The sequence below is a fragment of the Natator depressus genome, chromosome 16 (assembly GCF_965152275.1).
Source record: "Natator depressus isolate rNatDep1 chromosome 16, rNatDep2.hap1, whole genome shotgun sequence".
Classification (NCBI taxonomy): Eukaryota; Metazoa; Chordata; order Testudines; family Cheloniidae; genus Natator; species Natator depressus.
In genome coordinates this window covers 23,413,784-23,427,484 of record NC_134249.1, presented here as the reverse complement: position 1 = coordinate 23,427,484, position 13,701 = coordinate 23,413,784, and the positions used below count along the sequence as shown (strand labels likewise).

The 13,701-nt window shown below is 42.7% G+C and overlaps 1 protein-coding gene across 2 annotated transcripts in view; it reads left to right on the top strand.

Moving 5' to 3' along the window:
* Nucleotides 1–13,701, top strand: part of DENND1A (DENN domain containing 1A) — a 373,522-nt gene that overhangs the window by 186,343 nt on the left and 173,478 nt on the right. For both annotated transcript variants that reach the window (XM_074973359.1, XM_074973358.1), the window contains exon 9: nt 1,777–1,887. In XM_074973359.1, coding sequence (XP_074829460.1) covers nt 1,777–1,887 — 111 coding nt within the window. The remainder of the gene's footprint in view (nt 1–1,776; nt 1,888–13,701) is intronic.

Here is a 13,701-nt window from a genome sequence, read left to right as displayed (position 1 = left end):
CTAATGTATCGTCTGAATTTCACATCAATCAAGTCATTCATTTCTTGGTTTTCTTCCCAAAACCACATCAGACCAGAGAGGATACCTTCCTCACGACAGATGTCAAGAAGGTGTTAACCTTTTATTTGGACGGAACCAGGTGATTTAGAAAATCTCTGACTGTTCATGTCAACCGCTGACAAGTCCAAAGAGTCCACAATTTGCACCCAGAGCCTCTTTAGGTAGATTTCTGGATGTATTATTTCTTGTTACAAATCTACTGATATTCAATTTCCTCTTAGGGTATTAGTCTATTCCACAAGATTTCTGTCTACCTTGATGACTTTACTCAAAAATGTTCCCATTGTGGAGACCTGCAGCGCTGCAGCTTGGACTTCCATACACGTCTTTTCCAAGCACTGTGCGATGGTTCATTTTTCTAGATCAAATGCTGCCCTTGGGAATGCTGTTTTGTCTTCAGTATTGGACTCTGATCCAAAGCTGCCTCCTTTGGTTGAGCATACTGCTCTAAGTCACCTGAAGTGGAGCTCCGATGGGGACACTACTTGAAGAAGGAGAGGTTACTCATTCTGTGCAATAACTGGAGTTCTCCGAGATGTGGCCCACTACAGATGATGCACTGCTAGCACTCCTTCCTCTCTGCTTCAGAGTTTCTTCTTGTGGGACTTTGCAGTGGAGAAGGAACTGAGGGCAGTTTGCTCACGCAGCCCTATATATCCTTGGTACAGGGCATAAGAATATGTAGGGTGCATGCTTGGGCTGAATGGGCACTACTACCAAAAAATCTCCAATCAAAGGCACCTGGGGTGCTAGTACCCCAACGTGGACCACTAGTAGGGACAAACATCTCGAAGAACTCCATTTATTGCACAAGGTGAGTAACTTCTCCTTCTGCCATTCCCTCTACATTCAGCAATAGACATGGCAGTGGAGGGGTAGTGGCCAAGGAGCCTTGGCTCTGCCGTCCTTTTTCGTGTTTGTGTGAGAGGTGTATCTAAAGTTTCACTCTGTATGTTACGTTTTTAATGAGCATGCAGAGGTTGGATAGGTTGCTTTTTTGTTGTAGTATAAGCCAAAATAAATACATAGGCTGAGCATTAGACTGGAAAATGGGTATTTGAGTTCTAATTCTGTCTCTTAGATGGACATGCTCTGTAGTCTTGCAAAAGATGCTTCCCCTCTCCTTTGCTTCAGTTTTCCAATCTCTAGTATAGGGATGCTTTCTGATTCTCCTTCCCAGGGTGATGGGAGTATTAACGTTCTCAAAATACTACCTAATCATTTTTTTGGATTGTATTTTAAATGCTTCTGGTATATTCCCCATTTTCATGGTTGCTCTGGAGTAAATTGTGCTGTTAGCAGATTTTTACATGGTCAGCTAATTACAGTTAGCTGAATAAGAAATCTCCAGTAGCTGTAATTTGTGGCTACTCTCAGATTTCAGGAATATATTTTGTGTGCATAAGAGAACCTATTTTCCTCACAAAAAATTTTCCTCATTCCATATTTAAGTTGCAGGAGTTGAGAGTGAAATCACACTAAGCTGTGTAACTTTCTGAAATCTGAGCATTTGGGAGCATTAATTAAAAAATAACAAAACTAAGCACAGGCTGTAGCAGCAAAATCACCCCAGACTTGAGCTGACGTATTGCTTTCTTCCTGTAGGTCACTTTCTGGTGGCAGTTGATTGAAGGATGAAGTTAAGGTTCTCTTCTATCTTGAAGATATTTGTATTTGTAAAGTTTTTCTCAAAAACTCTCTCATCTTTCTTCCTAGAGAAATCTGACAGAGTATTTTGTAGCCGTCGATGTCAACAACATGCTGCATCTCTACGCTAGTATGCTATATGAACGTCGCATCCTCATCTGCTGTAGTAAACTGAGCACTGTAAGTAAATTTCAGAATATTCTCTTGACAATTCATTTTAAAAAGTGCCAGTCATGCTGGAGATCATCTGGGATACCTAGAATTTGCGTAAACACAGATTTAAAACTGTTTGTAGGGTGGCAGAAATATTGTATTAAAGTTGGATTTATTGTATAAATGAATATGACAAAGGGCCAGTCTTCTGAGTTCTTCCCTACTTAAAAGGACACTGTATGCAGAGATGAGGCACTGTAGGCATACTGAGAAATAATCGCAAATCACTGGAATCATTAATAGCCATACAATCATTATGTACATTGGCATAAACAGACAGAAGCAGGGAATTGCAGAACAGAGAAGTAAATGTATGCTGTCAGGATGTATTCAACATACCTGATTTCTGGCTAAAAAATGTCTGTGTGAAATCAGGTGCGTATATATTAAAAAACAATAAATGTATGACTGTGCTTGGGCTGTGGAAAATCCCATGGCAAAGATGACTTTTCTGAGGTTCTCGGGCCTCTCAAGTGTTTGAATGAAAAAGTTTTTCTCTTGATACAGATGCTGTATAATAACATTTACACCATGTTAGTAAAACCCTTTTTCATACGCTTATTTGAAAGAAAAATAGATAAATGATTCTTTCAGGCAGAACTTCTGGTGACCTTCTCTTGATGAACCCAGATGGTGAGCTCTAACACGTTAGAGAACCACATTTTTCGCAATTTTGTTTGATAAGATGTAGGCTTAATGCTACTTAGGTTCCATCAAGCATCTGAAAGATGAAAGCTGCTGAGCACTCCAAAGTGCTGCCTCTTCTAAAAATGGCTGCATATCAATACCAAAAACCTAGCCTGACTTAGTTCAAAGTTTAGCATTATGTATTTGAAGTTTTATCAGTCAATAAGATCGTGATTTTATGTATAAAAGAAAATGTTAAGTTTTCATTCTGTTTGCTCTGTAAATGGGTATTGATTGTTTTCCGTTATAAATGATAAACAGAGGATGGTTAACTAAACATTGCCTTCTAATGCTGTAGACTAAATACTTGAAAGGCTCTTTCTAAAGTTAGAGCACTTATTTCCATTTGTATGGTATCATCTGGCCTTTTAAAGGTCTGATTTTGATTGTATAAGATTATAACTGCATCATAGACTGCCAGAAAATACTGCTGAAACAATACATACCAAAACCATAAAAGAATAACATGTACGTATTGGGAGGGGGAGGGAGAGAGAATAAACCCGGCTTGTATTCCATTCCAGCTAGAAATAATAATCTATCTAGTTAAGAAAGGAAGATGAGATCAGGAGTTTCAGTATAATCTATGGGACATTCTAACAACTTTAGACTCTTGTGACCAAAACCCTAAAGAACCAGTAGCACTTAAATACTACAATGATGGACATTTTAGAAAACTGTTAGATAGACAGACCTATGCAGTGTATTCTTCAGTATGCTTTTATATACACCCAGCATTGTGGTTTTGCTGTAGAGTCAGAGTGAACGAAGCTACAGACCCAGGTCTAGGATGTAAATCAGTTTGTGTGGGCATGGAGGAGGTGGAGTTGAGTGATTTGTTTGGTTCAGGAAAAAGGGAATTAAATGTAGTATTATAAATTTGGAAGCGGGATGGGGCAGCATCAAGGTAAGGTAAGCTTCTCCCAACTATAGAGCCTGTGTGCTTGGTTGGCATGATCCACCCCTTGGTAAGGTAGTCTGGAAAGAAGCATTACTTACCTGTCACTTTGCTTTCCTTAATAAGCTCTTTCACAAGTAGGCTTGTGTTTTCCTTCCTTATCATCTTTCTCCTATTTCTCTTTCTTTGCCTCTGTCCAAGATAAAAGCATATCTGGCTCTTCAGGGTGAGAGTTAGCCTTACTATACATTTGTATCTTACAACTATATATATAAACTGCATTGAGATTGGAGTGACAGTTTAATACAGGTTTGAAGTCTTGGGCGAGAGCCAGTGATTCCTTGCCTGCACACTTGGCTCTGCATGATCCAGCAGTAGGAACAAGCTGCATTATTTTATTTCAAACTGTGCTCAGCAGAAGCCAAGACCTTGTAACTGGAAACTTACCAAACTCTGAGAAGTCTCAAAGTATAGTCAGTGTCTTGTTTTTTAAAAAAGGAACTGTTGGCAATTAATTTGTTTAACACTTGTGATTTAAATGTAATATCAAGTAAAGTAGAGAAGAATAAGCAAAAACCTTAAAAGTGGAATGAAATATCCTGTGCTACAATGTCTCCTGAAATTCATATTATGATTGAAGAGCTCTTAAATTTGGCAAGTTAAATAAGATTTGGTGGTAATTGAGTGCTGAGATTTAACCTATTAATTATTACGTGTGAATTGTTTGTCATTAAACCTGTGGAAAGTTATTGCAATTTTGCATGGGTTTTTTTTTTTTTTTTTTCAACTGGCAAATGCTGAACTGTGAATTTTACTGAGTATTCACAAGCTGAATTTTAACTATTCATTTTGTGATCTAATTCCTCATACAAAGACAAAATTAATCTAGAATGCATAAAACTGAGTGTGTGCATATAGCAAAGGCCTCTTTGTGTTTACAAGTTGTAACTGAAAGAGAGAGGAAGTGGAGTATATCTTCTAGCCAGTATTCGAAGCTCCAGCACAGCTTGCCCTTACAGCCCTGCCCTAATAAGTTGTTATACCTATTCACTGTAATACAGGCAGTATAAATATAGAAAATATGGCCAAAGTAAGCAGCCTGGTGGTTCTTGGAGAAATTCACAAATTGAGTCTAATTCCTAAAAGTCCGCCACCTGGTTACTTTTCGTTGAGGTTAATTTATCCCCAACCAGGATATTTCCAGCTTTAAGCAACTATTTGTGCAGAGAAGAAACGCTGTTCTGGCATAAATAGCAAATTCTGTCCCTCTCTATGAGCTGAGAGCCTGCCAGTTCTGTCCATAATCATCTCAAGGTAAAGACAAGTCGGAAATTGTGCTGTGCATTTGCTTTATTACAGTAAAAGCTTTTTTATCCAGCATGTTGGAGGAATGGGGGGTGCCTGTAAGTGATTCTGGTTAACTAAGAGGGAGGGAGTTTGGGTGTGGGGCTGGGAGTTGGGACACGGGAGGGGGCTTGGGTAAAGCGGTTGGGGCAGAGGAGGGGTTTCGGGGTGTTGGATCTGGGGGGGGGGGGGGGGGGGGGGGCTCACTTGGGTGGCTCCCGAGAAGCAGCGACCTGTCCCTGCTGTTCCTAAGCAGAGGTGCAGCTAGGCAGCTCTGTGCGCTGCCCTGCCCTGCACACTGGTTCCGCAGCTCTCATTGGTCGGGAACCAATTGAGAAGTCTACATGGAATACTTTGATATTTCCAGCCTGTCTCCTTGCAGATGCTTCTGACAGAACCAACCCCACTGTGTTGATGTGACGTTTTTATGGTTCATTGATACACCTACCTTATACAAAACTCTTAGTGGAAACAACCAGCTACCATGCTCCTCGAGGGCACTCCATAACAAGAAATACAATTCTCTTGAGTTATCATGCCATGGATGAGTCATCACTTTCTGATTGAAAACAGTAGGGTCACTGGTGTTGCTGAAAATTGGTCATTGTTATCTTCCAAATATTTATTACATCAGAAATATGTTTAATTTTTCCTGCCTTCTATTTTCAAAGTATTTATTAATAGATAAACTTTCTCTGTTAGTTAAAAACCAAACACACTAGCTTAATGCCTCATTTAGACACCTTTGTTAAAACAGCTCACTGAGTAAAAATGCAGAATGTGGTCAGTGTGTGTTGTGTCTGTGCAGTTTTTTATCCCTTCCTCTCTTATGCTGCTGTTGTGGAATGATCATATCGGTGTCTGCTGGAAAGCAGAGCGATAGGGTTTTTCCTCTTGTTGCAGAGCTGTTGGGCTTTTCCAGCTTTACTGAATGGTGTGTCTAAGAGTTTTGTTCCTCTTTATTGTGGGACTTTTGATATACCTTTAAATTAATGTAATAGTGCCTAAGAAAAGAGCTCATAGTGATTGTAATAACTGGTGTGGTATCACACTTTTATCTGGGCCAAGCCAGGTATTGTGTAAGATCACAGTCCACCATCTATCAGAGGCAGTTGACAGCGTTCTCAGAAAAGAGCAAGCTGTTGTTTTTTTTTAAGGGTGTGGATGCACAGACCAGATTTTCACTTTATGTAACATAATAGCACAATGCTTAGAATGGCAACGACAACTCTACATAAACTTAATTGACGTTGAGAAGGCTTTTGATAGCTTTCACAGGACCAGCCTATGGCGCATTCTGTGGGCATATGGAATCCTTCTCCATATAATGAACATCATCAAAAGCTTCTATTCCAATTTTACAGGTAGTGTTGATCACAGTGAGCTCAGTTTTGAAGTCAAAATAGGAGTACATCGGGGTGTGTCATGTCTGCTATCCTCTTCAAATTGCCATCGTCTGGGTAATGCGGCATACACAGAAGACGTGCCAAGAGGCATTATCATGACCTTTAATATTGCCTCGTCATCATCACTACGGATAGAGGATCATGTTCTCACCAGTGTAGAATAATTCACGTACTTGGACAGCCCCATCAGCCAGGATGGTGGAACGTGCCAGGACATCCGGAACTGAATCAATAAAGCCAGGAACACCTTCAGCTTAAATACAGTCTGGAAATCATCAAAATACAATACCAAAACCAAACTCAAGATTTATCAGTACTTTCAACACTACTTTATAGTGCAAAATTGTGGGGAATGAGAAAGTATGACATGTCCAAACTGTCTTCATTTCATACAACCTACCTCGGAAAAATCCTCCATATCTTTTGGCCCAGAACAATCTCAAACCAAGACCTATTAACACAGCCAAGAAGGTATGAGCACCGTCATTGCCAATAGGCGTTGGAGGTGGATTGGCCATGTATTTCAGATGAAAACTGATTCCATCACCAAAATAGCAATAAGATGGACACCTGAAGGCAAGTGAAAGCGAGGCTGTGCAAAAACAACATAGCAAAGAGCTGTGGAAGCTGAGCTGAAAAGCCTGCAGCACAGCTGGGGAGCCATTTGAAAGACTTGCCAGAAACAGATAGGGGAGGAGGAGCTTCGTCACTGCCCTAAATGCCAGAGGCATAATAGGAACATGATGATGAGGATGATGATGAATGGTGCCTAAATGCTAGAGTATATAAATTGTGTAAAATTAACATAGTGGTATAAGCTCTGCATGGTGGTGTAATCTCTCTCCTCAGTATTTCCATATTCTCTTGTATAGGTGTGAATATATTATCGGAAGTCAGTTGGTGACATAGGTTAGTCAGTTTTGTCCTGATGACAATGCTTCCTCAGTATGTTTCACTCAATTGATGTCAGTGGCTATGATGTTTTAAATTAACACTATCTACCGTGAGATGTGATGCAGCATTCTCTTCCCATTATTGTTTAGGCTTTTACAATTAACACCACACTAGTGCAGTATTATTTTTGAATTGGGTCTGGCTTTTTTTTTTTTTAACCTGAATCAAAGAGAAAATTTAATGAAATTATGTGGTGGGGCTTTAATGCCTGGCATGAAGTTATAGTACATTACACATTTTTCAAGGTAGCTTCTCCATATTCCTGTTGGTAGGGTGCTTGCATACTCATGCCCATGCAATGGTGCTCTTCAGCTTTGAGAACCTTCTATGATAACAGAGCCCATTGGGACCTCACAAATACCCCATTGTGGTTCTGAGAGGTCAAAGCCGATGTAAGGGTAAGCTGTGCAGCCCGCAAATGCCTCCATTCCTTCCTTTCCCTGGCTAGCTGCCTACATAGGGATGTTTCCTCCATGCTCAGAATCTTGATTGGCGCTTTTTTTATGAGTTTCTCCTGTTTTCTAGTAATTGTTTTTAGCTGTTAGTTAGTTATACTAATATTTAGATCATTTTAAGTAGTTCTTTAAAAGTTTTTACTTGGTTTATGTGTCACTGCATGGTTAGTGTCTTGTTTTACAACATGTAGAATAAGGTGCTGATTTGTGTGGTGCTGTAATTTAACTAGCTGTTGTAGTTTTGTTTACGATCCTAGGATATTCAAAAGCTTGAGGGCAAAATCTCATTACATAGGATTGATAATTGCTTTCTAATGAATATTCATCATGTCTAATTACTTTAGGCAAATTTTACACATACTGGCTTCCTTATTTTCCCACTAAGTCTGTGTCTGCACTATACTACATCACTGGCAGTGGCATGTGGTGTAAGTGTAGCTACATGTTGCAGTGAACAGCACACCATGTCCACACTGTGGTATGTAGCTACACGTTAGTGAAAGGCTCTGGCAGAGGAAGGCAGCTGGGAAAGGCTCCAGCAGGTGAGAAGCAGCAGGAAACCACGTTGCTAAAAATAGCAGTGTAGACAGGGAGGCACATCTTGGGCAAATAGAGAACCATGTAGGATACTCAAGCTCATACCTTACCCTTCAAGTGTCTTTACTTGCCTAAGCCATGCCTCAGCAATTACACGGCTACTTATATCTATGCTTGCAGGGCTACACAGGTATGTACACCGCACATTGCTGAAAGAAGCATGCAGTGTACACATACCCTGAGTATGATTTTTGATAGGATAATTTTCTTGCACTGAAATTTAAGATTTACAATACCTCTGTTATATACCAAATGCTTTAAAGTTGATGCAAATTCAAATGTGCACATCTTTCATTACTAGCTTTTAAAAAAATATTAAACAAATTATGTATACTTTGTTTACATGCAGTATCTAACAGAAGTAAAGTCTCTCTAGCATGCACTTCAATAATAGTTTTTGTAAAAATGTTAGCTTTGGAATCAATACAAAAAATAAATGGTAGAATATAAAACATTTACCTAAAAGAATGGAGAAAAATTACTCTTAAAGATTACTTTTCCCCAAACCTTTTCTTTACGTTTTATGCTTTGTACTCAGATAACTAAAATATCCTTTCTAAACCAATTCAACAATTTTTAGTGTTGTTTGCCGATACAACGTTGCCTTCAGTCTAAATTGTGTATTTTTTTTCAGTCAAAAGTATAAATATATGTGGATTCTTCCAGGCTATGTAGAAATGTGACTCTGTAACTCATGGATCAGTAGCTGATGATATGATGTGACATTTCAAAAGCTCAATTTTGTAAGTGACAAGTGACTTCATTGTCCTCACATTCCACTTCGTAATGCATTAAAGGTTACAGTGAAGTATTTATATTATACGTTAGTCTGAAGATAAGATCTGTGTCATTTTTGTTACTTGAAACAGGGTTTTGACATCAGCTAATTTACACTAAATGCTAATGATACAGCTCTGCTTTTACAAACCCAACCTCACAGGCCCCAACAAGTGATTCAAAGAGAATTAAAAATAAATCAACAATGAGCTTTTGTTTTTCAAATTGATTAATGTTCCTCTACCAGGAAAATTATGGATACTTAGAAATGCAGACAAAGTGTTAGTTTAAGAAACATATTCTCAGCTCATTGCATGATGCAATAGCTGCTTGCTCTCCATTAGTGTTGGTGGGAATTACACTACTAAGAATATTCCCCTAAATGTGAATTTTTTTAACAGATTTATCTCAGCATTCAGGGACATAAAATAAACCTTGATAGAGTCATTGGTAAACCACTGTTCTTCTTCGAGTGCTGTCCCTGTGGGTGGTCCACTCCACGTGACGGTGCGTCCTGGCGCCGTTGATCGGAGATCTTCGGTAGCAGTGCCTGGTCGGGACGCACGTGCTCGGCTGCTGTCTCATGGTCTCGTTAGTGTCTGCCTGAGTGCGCGTGTCCCACATCTCCATCGGTTCCTTCTCAACCATCCTCGGCTGAAGACGGGACTCAGGGCAGTGCTAACACTCTTCCCTGCTCTCTGAAGGAAACAATCACAAAAATATAGAAATAGTTAGTTAGTAACATCCCAGTTGTTTCCCTTCCTTTAGAATAGTTACTTAGTTTAAAAAAACAAAACAAATAAACCCAACTTTTTTTCCTCAAGCTCGTCTCCCGCGGAGATACTCTCCCCCGGCACTCCCAAGTTCAAGAATGCCAGGGGCTTCAGGATTTAAAAAGTGTCTCTCCTGTCAGGACTCTATGCCAAAGTCCGATGGACATTCATGCTGCATGAAGTGCCTAGGCGAGACACACGTCCCTGCTAAGTGCCTCCATTGCACAAGCCTCAAAACCAGGGCTCGTCATGACAGGGACCTGCTGCTGAAAATGATTTTTATGCAGAAATCCCTACAGCCATCTCCAGAGAAGGGCAATGGCAAACCCTCTCCCTCACACTCCCCGGCCAGGTCCGAACCTATTAGGAGCACAGCTTCACCCTCTCAGGCAGAGAGGCAAGAAGCCCAACTGTCTCCAAGCGGAGACTTTCACAAGGGTAAAGGATCTCCTGCAAGATCCTTACCCTCAGTGCTCTTAGCGCTTGAAGGCAGGAGCCTCCAACCGTCCCAGCACTTCAGCAGCTTTCACGGAGCGCAGATCCAGGGACCCAACTTCCCGTGCAGGGAAGATCTCTTCGGCACCAAAAATAGACCCGGTGCTGACAGCGCGCTCTGCTCCAGTGCAGACAAGAACATCGGCACCGAGCCTGCCCGCCGCTCATGCAGCAGCAACGGACCTCTCACAGGGCACACACAAGAGACCCGCGGCATTGGGGAAAGCTAAACAAAAATCTGTGCATGCCTCAGAGCACAGATCGTGCACAGTGGAGCCAGACCCCAGGGAACAGCAACAACAGTTCCTGAGTCAAGACGACCTTTCATTGGCACCTGAGCCTAACTTTCCGCTCCTGGACACACAGTGCTCAATCTTTGACCAGCCGCTCTCCCCACCTGACCACCTTTACTGACAGCAAGCCTGATATGCAACAACAGCAGGAGTTCTCCCCACCTGCCTCTCCTCCTGCACCAGAACCTTTTACACCTCAGACCACGGAGAACAACCACCAGCCTTAGTTTCCCTACTCTCCCCCGACCCCCCATGGGTGGCACCTAACTTCTCTTATCCCATGCCTTGGCTTCATTGGTACCCTTGGCCAGCTCCTACTGCCACTCGACCTCATGCTTCTTCCACCAGACCACAAGCTCCTTCTGCTCCTCCAGCTCCATCTACTTCTAGAGCGCCCGAACCCCCCTCTGAAGATGTGGGCCAGGGACCATACCCTGATTCGCCGAACCCCAACTCTCCATCAGCTCCAGACAGAGCCCTCATGCCTCTGCCTCCACAGAATGTGGATGACCTGAAACAGTTCCAGGAACTTTTCAAGAGGGTGGCACTCAGCCAAGACATCCCTTTAGAAGACGTCCAGGAGACACAACACAAACTCCTCAAAATCCTTCAACTCTCTGCGCCCTCAAAGATCGCACTTCCCATAAATGACGCACTCCTAGAACCAGCTAGCACTCTCTGGCAGACTCCAGCCTCTATCTTACCAACTTGCAAAAAGGCTGAATGCAAATATTATATTCCTGCTAAGGACATAGACTTTTTATTCTCTCACCCACAACCAAATTCTCTTGTAGTGGATGCTGCGACCCACAGGACAAAACAGCCACACTACCGGCCCACCCCACAAGACAAGGACCTCAAACATCTTGATGCCCTGGGCCGCAAGGTTTTATACCTCCTCCACTCTGCAATTCAGAATTGCAAACTACTCTGCCCTACTTGCAAGCTATGACTTTGATAACTACAATAAACTCTTTGACTTTACCTCACATATTCCAGAGGACAGGAGAGCAGACTTTAAGTCAGTCCTTGTCGAAGGCCAGTTTGTTTCCAGAATGGCCCTACAAGCATCTCTAGACATGGCAGATACAGCTGCCCGTACTACCGCAACTGCTGTGGTTATGCATAGAGCTTCCTGGCTCTCTGCATCAGGTCTCCCCAGAGAGATGCAGACCAAAGTGGAGGACCTCCCCTTCGATAAAGACAGATTTTTTTCCAAAAAAAAAAAAACAGATGAGGTCCTTCACACCATGAAAGACTCTAGAGCAACCCTAAGCACCCTGGGCATCTACCCATCAATTCCCAGGAGACGACAGTATCAACCTTACCAGAGGTCACGTACACAACAGTATCACCGGCCTCAGAACAGACCTTAAGACCTGCCTAGGAATTGCCCTAGACCTCCTAAGAGCAGACAAAACCAAGCGCAAACAGCTACTTCCCACCCACTGGGAAATAAACAACAAATTTGAAGCGTTGGTTGAGGGTCTGCAGGACCATTCCTTAACTCCACTGCCTACTTGCCCATTTGGCCACCACCTCCAGGCTTTCCACCATGTCTGGCAGAAGATTACACAGGACTGTTGGGTCCTAGAAATAGTTCAGTCTGGCTACTCCATCCCTTTTATATCCCACCCTCCTACCCTTTCCCCTTCCCCGTCACTCTTCAGGGACCCCTCTCGCAAGCACCTACTTCGTGTAGAAGTGGATCACCTTCTATGGATAGGTGCAGTGGAACCCGTGCCAACACAACATCGAGGAAATGGGTTCTACTCCCACTACTTTCTGACCCAGAAAAAGACAGGGGGATGGAGGCCTATACTAGACCTACGCCGACAGAACAAATTCGTAAGAGAACAAAAATTCAAGATGGTCACACTAGGCACAATAATACCTGCACTGGAACAAGGGGACTGGTTCACAGCCCTCAACCTACAAGATGCCTATTTTCACATATCCATTCATCTGGCCCAAAGACGCTTCTTATGCTTCACAATCAGACACGACCATTTCCAATACAGGGTGCTCCCTTTTGGACTCTCCAGAGCACTGAGAGTATTCTCTAAAAACCCTAGCCATAGTCGTGGCCCACCTCCACAGACATGGGATCATACTTTTCCCCTACCTAGACGATTTCCTCATCAAGGGCAACTCATACGCCGAGACGCTTCAAGTTACCCATTTCACCATCTCACTCTTCCACAGCTTGGGCCTACAAATAAACGTCCAAAAATCCACCCTGACGCCTACACAGCAGATTGAATTCATTGGAGCTCACCTGGACTCAGTTTGAACCAGAGCCTCACTACCACACACCAGATTCCTCACTATCTTACACCTCATATGTATGCTCTCTGTTCGTCCCAGGATACAGGCAAGAATTTGCCTGCAGCTCCTTGGACACATGGCAGTTACCACCTTCATGGTCAAGTAAGCCAGGCTGCACATGAGATGTCTTCAGGGTTGGGTCAACTCAAACTACAAACCCAGCAGGCACAGCCTCTGCACACTACTGACTCCTCCAGCAAACGTACTAGCTTCCCTGCAATGGTGGACAAGACCAGAGAACCTTTGCATTGGCGTTCCCTTTCAAGAGCAATCCCCCATGGTCATGCTCACCACGGATGCTTCCCTGATAGGTTGGAGAGCGCATCTGGAGGGGGACACAGCACAAGGCCACTGGTCCGTGCCAGAGACGTGTCTACACATAAACCTCCTAGAGCTCAGAGCAGTGAGACAAGCCTGCCTCTACTTTCTTCCCCTAAGAAAGAACAAATCTATCCGGATCCTAACGGACAATATAGCGTGTATGTTTTACATCAACAGACGGGGGAGCACGATCACACTCCCTATTCACGGAAGCCATCCGATTATGGAATTGGTGCACACAACACCACATACAAATTGTTGCGTCGTACTTACCCGGCTGTAACAACACTACCGCCGACACACTCAGCAGACACTTCTTCAAAGGACATGAGTGGGAATTGCACCCCATAATACTACAACAGCTCTTCTCCCAATGGGGCACCTCGTCAATAGACCTCTTTGCCACAACCCAGAATCGCAAATGCCACCTCTTTTGCTCCAGAGCGGGATTCG